At 43.6% G+C, this 19,267-nt stretch overlaps 1 protein-coding gene across 1 annotated transcript in view; it reads right to left on the bottom strand.

The window, feature by feature from the left end:
• The window catches only part of Cacng3 (calcium voltage-gated channel auxiliary subunit gamma 3), a 93,806-nt gene that overhangs the window by 9,800 nt on the left and 64,739 nt on the right, over positions 1–19,267 (bottom strand). Inside the window, exon 2 of the mRNA XM_051192871.1 lies at positions 4,736–4,819. Coding sequence (XP_051048828.1) covers positions 4,736–4,819 — 84 coding nt within the window. The remainder of the gene's footprint in view (positions 1–4,735; positions 4,820–19,267) is intronic.

Genomic DNA, 19,267 nt, shown 5'->3' with positions numbered 1-19,267 from the left:
CAAAGGATCAGATTAAATCAGTCTCCCCTGAGCCTGTGGCCTGCCCTGGCTGGCTGTCTTTGCTGCTACTCTGGATTGTGCTGGGGGCTAAGAGAATAATAACCTGAAAATATAATGGGTTTTGTTTTTGGTTTGGAATGCTGAGTAATTTGATTTTAAGAAAATGAAATATCTTTTAAAAAGCAGGCCCAGCGTCAAGGTCCCTCTGACCTTGTATCATTCTCCCCATCCTAGCTTTGTGCCCCTGCTCCAAATGCTAGCAGAAGTTTTCTGTGGAATTCTTATCTGCCTGCAGTCTGGACCCGCCAAAGAAGAAGCAATTACTCTAGTTCCTTCCCTGCGTTTCTATCACCTCAACTCATTTCACAGGAAGAGTGCAGTCTGCTGACACACCTGGACAGACTTCTGTTCGTCACCCATGGCTGCCTCTACTTCCATTCCACAGAGATCCATTTACAACTCTTTGTGTGTTCTGGTGTCAGAGTTTGTTCCAGGCCATTGCATGTTCAATAGGTCTATTGGGTTTGAAGGAAAGCTGTCTGCTTTTCCCATTCCTTTTTCCCCGATGGAATATAGGAGTCTATAGGTTTCTAAGTCATTTTCGATCAGCACTCATGCTCTGGTGACCTCCCAACAAGATGTGATTTCCTCGCCCCCCCCCCTTTTTTTTTTACAGCTACACATTTGTAAGCCTTGTCTCCAATTGAATGCATTTATTACTCGTTCATTCCCGTAAAACCTTAGAAGGTGTCGTGGAGGTGGGTTCCTTTTCCTCTTAATACTCAGAGGAGGTAGAGAGGGTTCTTATGAACATTGGGTCCACAGGTAGAATATGATTCCAGGGAAGCTAGGATCCCTAGTGTAGCTTAATGGATTCAGCCTTGGGAGTAACTCATCCAATAATGCTTAAAAATTTCCATGCTTGATCTGTGGGTTTGCAAGTGAACTCTTGGCCTGGGTACCACTGAAAATTGTGTGTGTTTGGGTTTGGTGGTCAGAAGGTAATTTGTAGGAGTCAGTTTCCTCCTTCCATCATGGATTCTGAGCTGGAGATTATGGTTGTCAAGCTGGGAGCCAGACGCCTTTTTTGGTCTCTGAGCCAGTCTTGCCAGTCTGAGAATCAACCTTTAAAGAGACCATTTGCATTGTGAATTGGCAGGGTTTGCTTGAATATTCAATGTAATGAGTTTATTTGATTAAAAGATTTTTTTAATTAAAAAAAATGATTAACCTTTGAAATGTGCCCCAAGGACATGCTACCAACATTGGAAGCGATAAGGTTGATTATAAAAGTGTATATTTGGACTGGCCTGATGGAATAGGCTTGTTAAACACTCTGTTAAGGTGGCTGAGGCTGGAGGAACACAAGTTTAAGGCCTGATTTGGCTTCAGGGTTACTTCAAGGCCAGCTAGGGTAATGAGATCCTGTCCAAAAAAAAAAAAAAAAAAAAAAAAAAAAAGACTAAGGGCTGTAGACAGCTCAACAGCTCAGTGGCAGAGGACCTTTCTCTTGCTTGCCAGAAATGAGGCCCCTACCAGGCTGGTTGTGGTGGCTCATGCCTTTAGTTCCAATACTTGGGAGGCAGAGGCAGGAGGATCTCTGTGAGTTCGATACCAGCCTGGTCTACAGAGTGAATTCCAGGACAGCCAGGGCAACACAGAGAAACTCTGTCTTGAAAAAAAAACAACAAACAAATGAGCCCCCCCACACACACACCCCAAAGGTGTATCTGAAACATGTATGTGCTATGTGTAGAAGAAGAGCTTGACAGAGGCCAGAAAGGGGACAGGTCTTCAAAGCCAGCTTGGTTCAGAAAGCATCTCTGCAGTAGAAAACTGAGCTTCCTCTGGCAGAATGGACACAGAATGAAGGTTAACTGCAATCCACACCTCAGAGATGCCTCTGCCTCCTATAAAGCCATCCCAGTCTAGGACTGAACATCGACCAATCAGAGTTGCCCTCCTTTGCATGGTGGGGAATGCAAGGCTGGACATCAGGTGATAGTGGCTTACCTCATCTCTATCCAAATGAATGATGGCAGTTCCAAAATAAAGCCCCTGCCCCCATCACAAGAAGCCCAGCATATTATTCCAACAATTGTTCTCTTCCTGTCGCCATATCTGCAGCATACTAAATAAACTTGTCATTTTTCTGCTCTGGTCTAGTGTGTGTGTGTGTGTGTGTGTGTGTGTGTGTGTGTGTGTGTGTGTGTGTGTGTCCTGCTCCTAATGGTGAGGCTATTTCCAAAACAGCACAGTAACAACTTGGCAACTCCTTTGGTGGCCAACACTCACACTTGAGAGTCAGAGGTAAACTCATTTGAGTGTAATTTCATCATTGGCAACAGAGTTGAGCTTTGCTACACTTCATGTCATGTTATGGGAAGTCTCCAGTCAACATAACTTAGATGTTACTAATTAGCCTTCTATGATGCTGTGGGTAAAATGTGTCCCTCAAAATTCCTGTGCTGGAGACTTAATCTAAAATCTGCTCACATATTAGTAGGTTGGGCTTTTGGTAGTTAACTGGAATTAGATGACTTCAGAGGGTTGGGCTCTGATGTAGCCATTGGTGGCTTTGAGAAGGAGGAGAGAAACTGGGGCTGACACACTTGTCTTTCCACATTATGATGCAGCAAGAATGCCCTTGTCACTGGCTGAGCAGACACCAGCATTATGTTTGTGGGTTTCCTGACTTCCAAAATTGTCAACCAAAGAAGTTTTTCTTCTATAATATACATTTTTGATATGTTTTGGTTTTATTTGTGAGGTGGGGTTTCTCTATGTTGCCCTGGCTGTCCTGGAAGTTTCTCTGTAGAACAGCCTGGCCTCGAACTCACAGAGATACACCCTCCTCTGCTGGGATTAAAGGTGTGAGCTACCACTGCCTGGCTGGAAGCATCTCTTCTCTATGAATCACACAGGCTCTGATATTCTACCATAGCAGCAGATATGGATGGCACTGAGATGCAGGAGTTTAACAGCAGCCTACCCTCAAGGTGTGAGCTTCAGTGGAGAGAGGGGCTGAGCGGTGCGGTGGCAGCATCCACCCCCTTTTTTATTACGGATGTGATGTGGCCAGCTGCCTTTACTTCCCTGCAATGATGCACTGTAACTTGAACAGTGAGCTGAAATAAATGTTCTTGCTTTTTAATCAGGATATTTCAACACAGCAACAGGAAAAGAGAGTAAGGCAGTCAGAGATTCTAAAACTCCTGGCAAGAAACCTGTGTGCTTTCAAAGGCCCATGTTTGAACTTCTCCTGAGTCTGTGGCTGCTGGTGAGGCTGTTGTCGGGTGGAGTGGCATTTGGAGACTGAAGCAAAGGAGCAAAGGACTCTCTCCCTGAAGGAGAGGGAAATGATCAGAAAAACAATCGAGCTTTCCAGAGAATTGAAAATCAGTTTTATGAGTTGTAGAGTGGAAGCCACAGTTCTGTTAATCTCCAACAGGGAAGTTAAATTGTTTCTTCCAAGTAGGAAAGAAAAGCACAGATGAATAACAGACATTCTGGGACAATCCCATTGGTATTTACTTCAAAGCTGTTTTTTTTTTTTTTTTTTTTTTTTTTTTTTGGAGGGAGTCCAGTTTATATATCATCTACCACGGTTTAGATTCTCTCCCTCTCTCCAGCCCACTCCCCTCCTTCCCCCCCTCCTTTCTTTGGATCTTCCCTTCTTCCCACACCCTTCAGTTGAATGCTGAGCACATATTCTACCCAATTTGGACCCAAGATACTTGGTCTCTGAGTCACAAGCAAAACCTGAATAAGGCAATTTCTTGAAGGTTTCATTTATAATCTCAATCTTAAAAAAATCATCTTAAACCTAACATTCCTAAATAGCAAATCAGATAATACTTTGGAATTTTCCTTCTGCTTGAACTTGATACCTGTTGTTAATGAAATGACAATGACATCTCAAGCTAAGCTCCCCTGTGCCTGAACCAGGGTAAGGTCCCATCTGCATCTGACCCTGCTTTTTCTAATTCCATGAGACAGACCAGAGATGACATATACCACGCCATGATTACCTGTTGGGTTCAGGGCTGAATATACTACACATTCTCTCATTTAATTTTTGTGACCTTGTCAGATTGATGACATAATTTCCATTTCAAAACAGATGAAGCAAGTTAAGATATTGAAATAGCTTGCCCCAGGACCAACCTCACTGGAAGGAAGTCAAATAGGGTCAAAGCTTAGCCTATTGCATTCCAACCCCACACGGCACTGGCTGTCCTGTGCTGTGCCTGTAATAGTCCATGCCACATCCAGATTACTGACCTTGGAAAATTCCTACAGAGACACTGTCCCTGTCCCAGTAGGACTGAAACTGCAAAAGTCAAAGGAGAGGTGAACTTGGGTTTGTATTTATCATGCCAGGCCTTGCCCTTGGGGACCTCACCTAGTAGCACCTTACCCATTAGCACCTTGCCCATTAGCACCTCAAAACACCCACTATAGAGGTGAAAACTGTACTGAGCTGAAGAGAATTCCTTAGATTTTCTTCTAAGGAGACTAAAAAGAACCTCTCAATTCTGATACACCTGCTCTTTCTCCTTTCTATTTCTAGCTCATCTAAATGAAAGAAACATTGACATCAGAGCCTTGGGAATGTATGTCTGCACTTTGAGTTGGATAATGAGGAGGATCACGCTCACAGGTAAGTAAGTGGGTGATGGCAGGTGACCCTCCCCCCCCCCCCCAGGGAGACTGGAGAGGTAGGGGAACTTACGTAGAAGATATTCTGCTGTGTCCTGTTCATAGTCTGCATCTTCTGGGAAGTGATCAATTTTCTTGCACACTCCTCGGAAAGCACCTGTGAAAACAAACAGGGCCCTGAGCTAAAGGAAAAGTGTTCCTGGGACCCAGGTTGGGTGGTCAACTCCATGTTGTATATACTCCCCTGGTAATCAGAAGCTGTGCATAGAGGCTCAACAGCTGGTTTAAGGGTACAAAAAAAAAATCTAGTTGCTATAGTTTGGCTCTTGAATGTCCTTGGAAGACCCATGCATTAAAAGATAGACCTGAGGTTGGGATAGAGTTCAGTGGTAGTGCACTTTCCTGGCATGTTCAATTTCCAGCATATACATAGACACACCCAAACAGACACACAGACACACAGATATAGACATATACACAGACACACACACAGATATTGACATACACACAGACACACATAGACACAGACACATAGACACACAGACACACAGACACAGACACACACACAGATACACAGACACACAGAACACAGATATAGACACATACCAGACACACACACAGACATTGACATACACACAGACACACATAGACACAGACACATAGACACACAGACACACAGACACACAGACACAGACACAGACACACACACACACACACAGACACACACACACACACACACACACACACACACACACAGATACACAGACATACTTTTGCCATTGGCAGGAGATGCTAGAACTTTTGAGCCCAGAGAGAGGAAGCTAAATCATTGGGTGCATGCCTTAGAAGGAGATGTTAGGAGCTTTGCTTCCTGTTTACCATGAAGAAAGCAGCATCACCCCCCTCAAACTCCTGCCATGTCTTACCCAACAGGAACCACCCTGTTCTGTCTCACCAAAACCTCAGTAGAGCCAGTTAAGCCCCAAAACTTCAGAATCAACGTTCTCCAGTAAACTTCTTTTCCTTAAGAACTGATTTATGCCAGGCATTGTGGTACACACTGTGATTACAGCAACATGGGAGGTGGAAACAGTAGGGTTGCAGGTTCAAGACCTGTCTGGAACATGTGACAAGGTCAAGGCCAACTTGGGAGACTGGGCAAGACCTCCTCTCAAAATAAATATAGGAAAAAAGATAAATCTAAGGGAAGTAACTCAGTAGTAGAACTCTCACCTAGAACGCTCAAGGCCTAGACACACACACACACACAATTTGTCTCAGGTATTTGTCTGAGTGACCCACAGCTAACATATCAGCAGAGACAACAGAAAACAAATACATTTAATAAACCTAAGAAGCTGAAAGGCTCTGCTCTTCAAATCTTGCATCTTAGAAGAATGAAGAACTAGGAAGCATGAGCACTTGGTGCAGGGTTTCTCCTACCCTGCTTGGTGAGGGAAAGGGGAGGAAGAACTGAAGCATTTCATTTATCTTCCCATTTGACAGAGGGGCAAATGAGAATTTCACTTCCAGTCACTTAGGTGAGCAAAGAGCCAACATTCCAATCCGGGCATTTGGGAATTGTCTCCTGTCTCCAACCTGCCAACTCTGACCACAGGTCCTTCCAGTCATCCCTTCCCTCTGGAAATGACCATCACCCTCCCCCCTCCCCACTTCTGTGGAGCACACTATGATCCATAGAGAAGCTGTCAGCATTCTGCTTTTTTCCTTTCTCTGGCATAAACTTGACTCAACTCATTGTGTGTGTTTGATAATCATTGTGGGTGTTTATTAACTAGCCAATTAACCAATCTCTGGGGCAGTTAATGACTCTGTCAGTTCTTATAAATGACAAACACTATTCAGAATGTCTCACAGCACAGCATGAAATTGTGCTTGTGTTTCCTCTTCCTTGTCTGCAAAGACAGAGGCAGGGAGGTGAGGGGCAGTGTAGTGTAGAGCTAACCAGGAAGGTGGAGAATCAGACGGAGCCAGCCATGCTTTTCAGCAAGGTCACTGTAAAATGAGAAAAGGCCATCTATGAAATACATATGTGTATATAATTCTTGTGAAGCTTGGGCGCATAACCATAATAACTGTCACTTATTAAGTGTTTCTGGGGTGAAAAGATGGCTTAGTGGCTGTAGGACTTGATGCTAACATGAGGATTTGTGCTCAGCTCCCCAGCACCCACACAAAAAGCTGAGTTTGGCAATGATTATGTATACTCATAGTGAAAGTGCTGGGAGATGGAGACAGGGGAACCCTCAAGGCTTACTGACCAGTGTAGCTGTCTAGCTGAATTAGTGAACTCTTGGTTTAGTGCGAGACCCTATATCAAAAGATAAGGTGGAGGGCTTGCAGATTGGCACAGTAAATAAATGTGTTTGAAGGAAAGAACAGATTCTAAAATGTTGTCCTCTGACCAGCACACTCACATACGCACGCACGTGCACACACGCACACACAAATTAAAAAAAAAACAAATAGGCTGGGCATGATGTTACATGCCTTTAATCCCAACACTCTGAAGGCAGAAACAGACAGATCTCTGTGAATTCAAAGCCAGCTTGGTCTACACAGTAAGTTCCAAGCATGCCAGCCAGAGCTACATAATAATACCCTGTCTTAAAAAAAAAAAAAAAAGAAAAGAAGAAGCAACTAAGGAAGACACTCAATATTGACCTCTGGCCTCTACACACACACACACACACACACACACACACACACACACACACACACACATATATACAGATATACCAACTCACACCCTTGTACCCACAAAATAAATATTTCCAATTGGCCAGGCACATTGATGAAGTCCACTGCCCTTTGAGGCAAGACACTGAGAACAACAAAGGTGTCTTAGCCAGTGAGATTTCAAAGCCCGAGGCTTCACCACCAGACTGCGAATACCCGTCGTTGCTGTGTCTACTATTCTAGAACACTATCTATTAACTCCTTACTACTCACTGCTGTGAGTAGGCTCCAAGCCAGCAGCATTTCACAGTAATTGCGATGAGATGTGTAGGCCATACCTTTGGTTCTGATTCTTTGCCCACCAGGCAAAGAATAGACTCAGAATTTAGAAAGGGATCCAGGAGAGAGGACTCGGAAAATTCTTGGAAGGAAAAACAAACAATAACCTTTCTCCTAACTCTGAAGAGAAGACGTTAATTTTACTCTTGTGTTTCACAGCTTTGCTCTCATGTTCCCATTTGTTGAGCATGTTATGTCTTGATATAGGTCCCAAAGACCCAGGCAGCAGTCTTCAGGGTGATTGAGTCATGGGTGCTCTACGTTTATCGGATGATTAATCCTCTGATGGGTTTATAGCTGAACAGATGTAGAGGTTCTGGAAAGGGTAAGGGATGGAGGAAGTAGATCTCTGGAAATATGCATGCCTGAAGGCTGTATCTTGTCCTCAGCCCCATCCCTCTTTTGTTTCTTTTGTTTGTAGCAACCACTATAGTGTAAAATGAGTAGCCTGCTCTGCCATCATGATTCCTCATCACAAGCCCAAGAGAAGTGGGTCTAACTGACCACAGACTGGAGCCTTTTAAACTGGGAGCTAAAAAGAACAGGTCCCAAGCATTTCATCCCAGCAATGGGTAGTGTATTAACACTGGAGCTAGAAAGATGGCTCAGTGGGTAAAGTGTTTACTGCACAAGTGCAGAGACCTGAGTTTAAATCTCTAGCACTCATGGGGGAAAAACCAGGTATAACATCATGTATTTGTTACCTCTGTGCTAGGGTGAGGACAGGTCCTGGGGCCTTGCTGGGCAGCCAGGTTAGTAAGCTCTGATTCAGTGAGAGACCCTGCCTCAAAAATGAGGTGGAATGCAATAGAAGAAGACATCTAAAGTTGACTACTGGCCCTCTACAGATGCATGCCAATACAACTACAAACACGCGCACACACACACACACACACACACACACACACACACACACACACACAACTCATATACACACATACAAAGTGACCAACACAAATTGACTGGATAATGTCATGATATGTAATACCTATTGCACATTTACTGTATCCCATGAACCACTTGAAGTTTCCTACATGCTTTATACTCTATAGCTCTCAAAATACACCATTCTGCGATCAATTTTTGAGAAGAAGAAAAAAAAACTGAAGAGGACAAGTACACTATCACACCTGTGTGCTGTCTTATGGACTACAAAGTTGAAAGTCCTCAGAACCGCTGTGACTCTTGCTTCCTTCAGGGGTTTGACAAGTGGGAGCACAGTACTTTGACAGGTGACATAGTGACAGTTTTGTGGTAGTAGTGGTAGTGGGGTACACTAGTGGTTTACTCACAAGCCATGCTTCTTCTGTAAAACAGGCCAGGAGCCCTGGGCAGAGCAAGAGGCTTTGAGAGTAGCCTTACCTCACTGTGAGCTGTTTTGTGTACTCTATAGAAGATTGCACAGGAAGGAAAGGCTCAGGGGAAGATGGAATGTGGGCTCTCCTAAAACAGACCACTCAGGATTACTATGGTGATTAGTAGGTGTAGGGATGTCTGTATTTCTCATGAAACAGGCCACTCCAAGTGATTTAGGCATCATGAGACTGGTACTTACAATCAGAAAGCACTGGTGGCTCTTGGAAACACACTTCCCAGATTTTTAGTGTGTGTGTGTGTGTGTGTGTGTGTGTGTGTGCGTGCGTGCGTATGCGCCTATGTGCGTGTGTGTTTATGACTACATATAACTTCAAGTGAGCCTGCACATGTGTGTGTATATCATCAGTTGCTGTCTATATGTGGATATATGTATGTGAATGCAGGTGTCCCCAGAAACCAGAGGTCTTGGGTTCCCTAGGAGCTGGTGTCACAGGTTTATGGGCTGTCTGACCTGTGTGCTGAGAACCAAACTCCACAGGAGCAGTTTGTGCTCTTAACTCCCGAGTCATCTTCCCAGCTCCCACTTTTTTTTGAGATAAGGTTTCTCATTGGCCTGGGAGCTCAGACTGACAGGCCAGCAAACACCAGGGATCCTCCCCAGGGCCTATATTACAAGCACGTGGCATCACCTCACTTGTCTTTTTCATATGTGCTCTGGGGATCTAATTCAGATCTTCACGTTTGACCACCAAGTATGGTATCAACTAAGTTATCTCTTGCCCTGTATACAAGGGTTTTCAATTTTATGTGTGTGTGGGGGTTTTGTCTGCATGTATGTCTGTGCACCACTTATGTGTGTGGTGCCCAAAGAGACCAGAAAAGAGCATCAGATCCCCTGGAACAGGAGTTACTGATAGTTGTGAATTGCCTTGTGTATTGTGGACCTTGGGTATTGAACCTGGGACCTCTGGAAAAGGACCCAGTTCTCTTCAATGTAGAACCTTGGCAGAAAGCTTTTAAAGGCCAAAAGTAGTCCACTACCTGATATCCTTATCAGCTGGGATGGTGTTTGAATATTTAGATGATTGAGGGAAAAAAACAAAAGAATATTATTTTATAACATGCAGTGCATAAAAGTTTGATGAAGCACAGTTCTTATGCTGCTACGGCAGACATGAGTATTTGTGACCGACAGCACAGCAGGAAATAGTTACTTTCCGTCTAAGAAAGAGTCTGCTGAATTCTCCCTGGTCCAGTAACTTCTGCTGTCTAAGGGGATAGGTAGAAATTAAAAAGGAGTTTGGTCTTTCATAGGATGTAGGGTGTGTGTGTATGTGCATGTACATGCATGTGTGGTGTATGTGCTTGTGTATGCTTATGTGGAAGCCAGAGGGTGTTGGGTGAGCTGATCTCTACCAGGGTCTGTCTCTACCACTGAACCTGATGCTGATGCTAAGGCTGGAAGCAAGCCTCTCATCACTGGGTAACGGGTACGTATGGCCACACTAGGCCCTTTGTGTGTACTGGGGATCCAAATGGGGGCCCTCGGGCTCATGCAGCAGGCGCTCTCACCTGCTGGTCCATCCCTTGCTCAGCAGGCATTTCAAAAATTTGGGTTAAAAATGTTTTGTTTTGTGATTTTTGTTTTTCTTTAACGTGCGTTGTTTAGTTGCGTATTGTGCTCTATTAAAGACTAAATATGTTTGCTGTAATTTAAAACTCAGGATATTTCACATGTAAATCAGATTTTCAGGTTTTCTTTAAAAATGAATTTATTGTTACTTCCACGTGACAATTAATCCTTAGCCTGGGCATGAGTTCACAAGTTGACCAGAATCCCCATTTGGCCCTGTGGTACACCCATGTTCCCGCAGACATGTAATCCTCCTATCTCTGAATGAAAACCTACTGAGTAAGAGGCCTGTCTTTGGAGTTACATCTTTGTATGAACTTCATATCAATCATTCACTAGTTGTGGTGCTCAGTGAATTACCTCTCCCACCTCTGGGGAGATGGTAAAAGTGGTCTCATGGAGTTGTCCTGAGGTTATCCCGATGCAGTCACAGTATCAGCATCAGGGCGGCTCTCAGCACTCTCACACATATTTCAATCAGGCAAATGCAGAAAGTGTTTGGTATGGCTCCTGGCACCCAGCAAGAACTCGATAAATCAGACCCATTACTACCACTGGTTTTGGTAAATATTTTAGGATGAGAAGAGACAGATGGGTGACATGGTGTGATTTTAAAAAGCAAAGCATTATAAAAGATTATAAAAGATGTCAAGGATTTCCCCAAGAAAGACTCCACGCTGATCATAAAGCTGTTGGCACCCCAAGTCAAACACTTGCTGTAAAGTGAACTTGGCCATTCATATCAGTAGCATATCACTAGCTCCCAGAAATAACTTCCAGTTGACATTTTTATCTCTTTCATGCTTTCTTTTTCCTCCTGTGCTTTCACACAAGATGCTTTAACAGGGTTGGGACCATATACTCTTCTTTACTTACATTTTCCATGAATATTTCCCCATATTAGTAATAAGTGTTGAGACTCTCTTTTGCTATGTAGTCAGACTAGCCTTGAACTTGTAATCCTCCTGCCTCCGCCTTCTGAGTGCTAGAATAACAGGTATGTACTCTCAAAACCATTCTTGGCTAGAAGAAAGATATTTTAAGGAAAGACACTTGTTCCTCCCCCTTTAGTTGTGAGACCAGTGAAACAATGGGTCCCTAGGAAATGGAATTTCCCCAGGAGTCTCCTGTTGGGAGAAGAACAAAGCTGGGCCCTGGTGTCAGCCAGAGGAGGCACTTGTCTCCTTAAAGAGAATTTATCCAGTTCTGGCACTTTGTCAGTCAACACAAGAATAGGTCAGTGATGTGTGGGCCATGCTCTGACCAGGGATGCTTTGATATGTGAATCTCTTACCCTCCATTTAAGCCGAAACCTCTTGTCAGGACCCCAGGGACAGACTACAGAGGGTCATTGAACCTTTTTGTTTGTTCTTATCCCCAGTGTGCACACAGAGAAAAGATATTTCTCTGCTTTACACTACTACCTATCTCTTTAATGACCTACCAAGGACAGATGGCTGAATCTAGCTTGTTATGACTGCTGGTGCCCAGGATCTGCTCTTAACAACCCTAGTAATATCACCATGCACAGTACGATGTTAATGCATCTTTTTTTCTTTTTTTAAGGAAGAAAAAGGATGAGTGTGATTTGCCTACATACTGAAAACAAAGGAAATCTAGAAATACTGAAAACATTCAAGTTGTAAGGATCAAGTCAGGATACAAACTCAATACCACCCTAGCTCAGCTTCAAGCTGAAGCTCTGACTCAGAGACACTGCAGAGAGGGTGAAGCGAACAAAGAGGACCAGGGGTGTTGGTCTGGGGACTGATCAGGTGGCTAATTATGAGAGATGAGGGACTCCAGTACCCAGGCAGCTGGAGGACCAGGGGTGTGAGAGTCAGTGGATCTCGGGATTCTGGGAAGAACCTTGGAGTGGAAGGAGAGATTTTTTTTTTTTTGAGCTGTTGAGGTGTCATTGTGAACACTGGTTTTGATGGTGGTTAAAGTTGCATTTTGAGGGGAGAAGATTATTCCAGTAGCAGAACTTTGGCTAGACAATGGGATCTTTTCTTCACAGGAGGAAGAGTGTGTTCTTAGACCATCATGCCTCCTAAGGGGCAAGTCCTTGAAGCAGTCCCACTAAGATCAAAAATAGGAGAAGGATGCTTGTCATTGTCTCTGTTAGTTACCACAGCTCCATGGACCCTACTCAGCACAAGGACTGGACTGTGAGCAATAGGGAGAAAATGGAATAAAGGCACCATTTTTCCCAGATGACAGAATTAGTCTATTCAGGAAGCTGAAAGCAATTTTCTCAGAAAAAAAAATGAATGAAAAGGCTCAGAAAGGTGTTAGGTGTGGTTTCTTTTTCTTTCTTTCTTTCTTTCTTTCTTTCTTTCTTTCTTTCTTTCTTTCTTTTTTTCCTTAAACAAGGTACCAAGACATACAACAGAGCTATACTAATTAAGTCCTTGTGGTAATCACATTGAAAATTTATTAGAATAGTTCTTAAATGTATGAACACCCTAAAATCAAGCAGCCTGTTATCTCATATTTAGATAATCTCTGTTTAAATTAAAAGAACATATGTGACATATGGTTCAAATGGTATAGAAAAGATTCAGAGTAAGTACTTCCCCCTCACCTCCAACACACACACACAATTATCTCCCTGGTAACTCAGCATAAAGATTTTTGTTAACTGAATGCTGAGTGAAATCATGTCTAAGTTGAGATTTGAAGGTTAATTAGAAGCTAATCAGAGGAGGTGGTTTCTTCAAGCAGGAGGGATCTGGCGTGATGATGACAGAATCCAGGAGGGAGGACTGTCTGTCTGGGAGTTCAGAGTCACTGCAAGTTGTGGGATCAGCCAAGGTTGGTCTGTAGACTAGACCCAGAGAGCATGGGCAAGAGAGGAGATGGGGTCTGGGGAGGAGCTCTGTGTGTGAGAACTGGGCTACAAAGATTGGTTTCAGCTTCTATGGATTCCCTAGTGGTCAAGACAAAGAGGATGTTGGTCCTTAGACCTGATATCCTCATTGAGAATCTTAACCAGTCAGTGAATAAGATAATGGTATTTTGATAAGTAGGCAGAGCATTAAGTTACACTCTAGTACTTATTCTTTAACATATAGTTCCATGCAATGTTCATCTCTCATCAGGGAAGCTTCTCATTGCAGTGGGTGGTTGAGACACACACTATTCAAAATGCATTATTACCCTTCCTTATTTCTCCCTTTCTTTCTGGCATTCCCTTTCCTTTTCCCAAATAAGTATAGATTTTGCACATGAGAGAAAATGTGCCATTTGTCTTTCTGAGTCGGACTTATTTTGCTTAACGTGATGGTTTCCAGTTCCGTCCATGCCTTAAGGTTACTATTGTTGTGATGAAACACCATAACCAAAGAAATTTGGGAAAGAAAAGGTTTCCTTGGCTTATATGTCCATGTCACTGTTCATTATTGAAGGAAGTCAGGGCAGGAACTCAAACAGGGCAGGAACCTGGAGGCAGGAGCTGATACAAAGGCCATAGAGGAGTGTTGCCTACTGGCTTGCTCCCTATGTCCCTATGGCTTTCTCAGCTTGCTTTATTATAGAACTCAGGACCACCAGCCCAAGGATAGCACCACCACCACCAGGTGTGTGTGTGTGTGTGTGTGTGTGAGAGAGAGAGAGAGGGGGGGGGTTGGTTTCTGGGACTCAAACCCAGAGTCTTGTGCACACAAGGCAAGTGTTCTACATTACATCCTTGGTATGATGGTAGTTCTACATTTGGTGGGAGCAGATGGTGAGATGGTGGCAACCATGGGTAAGTTGCTGATAATCATGGGTAAGGTCACAGTGTAGGCAGGTGGTGGCAACCCTGGATAGGGTGGAAGAGGAGGACTGGACCTTAGACCTAGATGGAGAAGAAACCAGCTATCTGAAGATTCAGATATTTTCAGCTAAGAGACTGCAAAGACAGAGGTTGAGAAGTAGAGTGAACTCCTCATTTTGAGAAGTGAGGTGAGTTTCTCTATCACTGAACTCTGGAATACCCAGGAGGCTGGGTTGCATGTGGACCATGATCAACCCTAGCTCTTTCCTAGGATTAGGAGGACCCAGTAGAGGCATCCTAAAGGATGTGCATGATCCTGAATGGATCCCAACTATGCCAAGATGGGAAGTAGCATGGAAGATCGGGTATTATCAGCTATCTCCAAAGAAAGTATTGGTTCAAATCACTTGAACGCAACATGAGGATCAGAGTCCCCATTCTGAGAGGTTTCTTCCAGGTTTCAGCAAAGTGGCCCCAGCTTGAACCTTGGAAAAGGCTATTAGCAGTCACAAAGAGGCATAAATCTCTTAGCTGGAATCTGTAGAAACAGGTCAGGTTTTTGCAGTCTGGCTCCTTCTTCAACATGTATATTTTGACCTCTGTGGTGGTGGTGGTTATAGAGCAGAAGGATCACAAGCTCTGGCATTCTCAGATGCTGCCACTTACAAACTCACTAGTTAGATGCTCTTATTCAGTGGACTGAGTGAGATTAGCATTCTTATAAAAGGGGCCCCATGCAAAGAGCAATGAGAAAGCAACCCTGGGCAACCAGGATTAGGCCTATCAGAACCTTAGCATGTGGTAGGTTCTGTGATATACCACCACCCAGAATTATCAAAAAAAAAAAAAGTCTATTATATAAGTCATCCTGTATATCAGCAGTTCTCAACTTGTGGGTCTTGACCCTTTGGGGGTTGAATGACCCTTTCACAGTGGTCACCTAAGGCCATCAGAAAACATAGACAATTCATAACTAAATTACAGTTGTGAAGTAGCAGCAAAAGTAATCATATGGTTTGGAGTCAACACAACATGAAGAGCTGTATTAAAGGGTTACAGCATCAGGAAGGTTGGGAACAGCTGCACATGGCATTTTGTTATAGTAGCATGGGCCAACAAAGGGCATTGTAATCATTCGTACTGTTTGTCGACCTGACAGAATCACCTCTAAGACAAACCTCTGAGCGTGTCTGTGAGGAAGTTTCTAGACTGGGTTAATCGAGGCTGGAAGACCCCACCCCACACTTGGGCAGCACCATTCTCAGGCTGGGGTCACAGACTGAAGAGGGGGAAGCGCTTTTGACTGTGCGTGTAACGTGATTAGCTACCTTTAATTTCTGCTGCCATGCAGTCCCTACCAGGATGGAGTGAATCCTCAAGACTGCGCTAAAATAAGTCTGTCTTTCTATAAGTTGCATTTTGTCAGGTATTTTGTCACCTTAGGTGAGTCATCCTCTTGTGACTGGACCTCTTGATTGGTAGAAGTTTTAAAGAAATGGTTGAAGTTGGAGCTGGATGGGTTTGTTCAATCAGTAAAATGCTTGTTGTGCAAGCATGGGGGCCTGAGTTTGGCCACCAGAGTCCTCATAAAAAGACTTTAATCCCAGTGCTGAGAAGATAGACAGACAGCCTTGCCAAGTCAGTAAGTCAAAGTAATGGACCCTGTTCCAAAAGATAAAGTGAAAAGTGACCGAGGAAGACATCCAACGTTGACCTGTTTTTCACATACCCCAAAGAACTCACTGTAGTCTCCACTTTTACTGAGATGTGATCTGCCAGCTACCTGATGAATGCTCTCTCTGGGTCTCTCTCACATTTTGCACAGCAAACTTTACCTGAGGTGACATGAAGAAGTGAGAAGTATGGCATATGAGGCCAGGATGACTGGGTTTGTCTCCTGCTTCTACTAGACATCACCTGTAAATTACTTAGCTTAATCATGTCTCAGTTTCTCCCTATATAAGCTAAGAATAGTAGTAAAATTTAGTAAGAGCTTTGATGTGAAGTCAAATACTTCATTTATTCATTTATTTTTTTATATAAATCTCATGTATCCCAGGGTGTCCTCAAACATTCTATGCAGCCAAGGATGACCTTGCTAGTTGAGTAACTTCTGATAGTTCCAGTTTTGTCTCTCAGGGGCTGGGATTACAGCCTACCTAGTTTATGTGATTCTGGAATCAGACCCCACAGTGCGGTCACTCTAGTGAGCACTCTACTAACTGAGCTGTGGTTCCCAGTCCTTGTCAAGCACTTTACAGCATTGCTTAGTGAATTATGCAAGAATGTGTTAATTCAACAAATACATTTCAAGACATATGAAAAAGACATAAAATTATGATCTGATTAATCCCAGAACTAAGCTCTTAGTAAAATCCTTTTAATCCACAGCACCAGGCACTTGGTATGTGTTATAGGGGACAGCTTCTAATACCATCATCTTTATTTGGGGCCTAGAAAGGAAATCAGGAGTCTCTTCCATCCTCATAAAGATGCATGGGTAGTTATACAGATCTGTTCACGTGGGTGCATGCATGTGTATGTATGTACCATGTAGAGTTAACTTAGGCAAGGAGCCCAAGGAACTTGTCACCCTCCAGGGGTACTGGCCTAAACCATCTACTTTGTCCAGTTTGGCTGACAACTAAGTAGAATTTTGTTTTTGTTTTTGTTGTTGTTGTTGTTTTGGAAGGGGGAGAAGTAGTCTTTGAAAATAGTTCGCATGTGCACATAAGTGTGCAAGCGTGTGTGTGTGTGTGTGTGTGTGTGTGTGTGTGTGTGTGTGTCTACATGCTGGCTAGTCAGCCCCAGGGGTCCTTGTGCTTCTGCCCTCTTCTCTTCTGCCAGCACTGTGATTACAGGCTTCCTTGACTGACTTTTTCTGTGGGTACCTGGTATTTGAACTCAGGTCCTTATGTTTGTACAGCAAATACTTTATTCACTGAGCCATATCCCTAGCTTTTAGCCTCAAGTCAAGAAATTATTGGATCTAGAACAGGTAGAACTGGAAAAACAAGACTGTCACCTAAGTCTTAACTTTTCCAGGCTTGCAATCCTGAAGGGAACTGGGCAGACTGCAGCCAAGACAAGCTACCTGAGAAAAATCAACTTTACAGGAATAAGGGTTTGTTTTGGCTCATGAGCTCCGAGGTTAAAGTCTGTGAGTCTGTGTCAGAATGCTCTGTTGTCTGTGGGATGCAGTGAGGAGACAAGGAGCATGTCACAGTGCAAAGGTGGCCAAGAAGCAGAGAATGGGGAGAGAGGAAGAGAGGGGAGTTGAGAAACAAAGTTTTCACTTGACCATCCAATAGTCCATTCAACTACGAATACATCAGTTGATTAATTGCTGATAATATTGGAGTACTTGTGATTACTGGATCTGGACCTCGAACATTGCTGCATGGGGGAACCACAATGCCTTCAGTGCAGGCGTCTTTAGGTAATACTTCATAACCAACCATGGCACAAGGGCAGATGCCCCTCCAGCAGAAGGAGAAGATGCCATCAAGGCCTCTGATTTGTCTTGTAGAAAGGATCATTCACATCTGTCTCCATTGGACAGTCAGCACTTATCCCGATGGTCTTAAGGCAGGCTTTACATGGCTGTTGGTTCATACAACCTAATAAAGGGCAATCATATCATGGAAGCTCTAGGTAGACACCTCATGTTCAGAATGAAGACAGGTGCCCTCCTCACCAGTCCACATAGCCAAGCTCCATACCTAAAACCCAATCTAGTCCACACACAAGACCAACATAGTGATTGGAGCTTGGTTACCATCTCAGTCACAAATTTAGCTGGTATGCTCAAATTCCAGACTCTCAAAGCCCAGTTTAGAACATGAGGCTAAGGCTATGGAGAAACCAGAGATCTGGGTTCAGCAATGTAAGTCTTCAGTTTGATCCCCATTGTGACTGATACCTTCGTCTCGAGATATGAGGAAGAGCAAAGGTCAAATTCTTTGATGCTTCAGGAGTACATGGGCTAAGAAGGCAAAAGAAAAGTAAGCCTTGCCTTTAAGGATGCTTGTATTATAACACATCTGTATTGTCTAAAGACAAGGGTGGAATTCACCCACAGAGGCTCTTACTTAAATGACACTGGGGCACATGGAGTTTCTGAGGGTCCCTGCTGGCTCTAATTGTGGCCAGGTTGAGGGGCATGGTCCCCTGGGTAGTCCATGGGAAGACACTTCCTTCACATAAATCAGTGAAAGACAAAGAAAGATGTGCTTGATGCCAATAACATCTTGGACTTGAAACGATTTATGAAAATGTTTGTTTCATCTGATCTTTCCTAAGTATGTGCTAGGATGAACAAAAGGGCATCATGTTGATTTGGGGGTGGGTGGGTGGAGAGACCTCATTTTTCTGATAAAGTTGCATGATGGTCTAAAACAAAATCCCTTACAACAGGATTGTAAAGTTTGATTTAAACAGCAGAATCATAAAGTGGGTCAATTTTGTGAAAAAATATGTTAGCTCATCATCAGTTTTCCCAAAGGCTTCTGTTAATCTTTTGATATTCAAATCATGGGATGTCTAGCATGTCATCACCCCTGCCAGTGCCCCCTCACCCCTTGTTAACTGTGTCCTGAGGCAGGCTCTTCCCCTCAGCTGGCACATTACATTTCAACCTTCTATTTGCTTCTTACTGTTACATGTTGACAAGAGCTGGCAATCAGAGAAAAAGCTACCAGACAAAGACTGGGAGTTACAGAGTGTTACAGGGATGGGGAGTGAGAGGTGGGATAGGGCAGCCTGTGAGTAGGGACATATTTTGTAAGTGGATGGGTCATTAATACATGTATTCATATTAAGACAGAGTTCACTCTCCTGTCCATATGCACAGATTT

Source organism: Phodopus roborovskii, unplaced genomic scaffold (genome assembly GCF_943737965.1).
Source record: "Phodopus roborovskii unplaced genomic scaffold, PHOROB, whole genome shotgun sequence".
NCBI classification, from domain to species: domain Eukaryota; kingdom Metazoa; phylum Chordata; class Mammalia; order Rodentia; family Cricetidae; genus Phodopus; species Phodopus roborovskii.
This window is presented reverse-complemented; position numbering and strand designations above follow the sequence as displayed.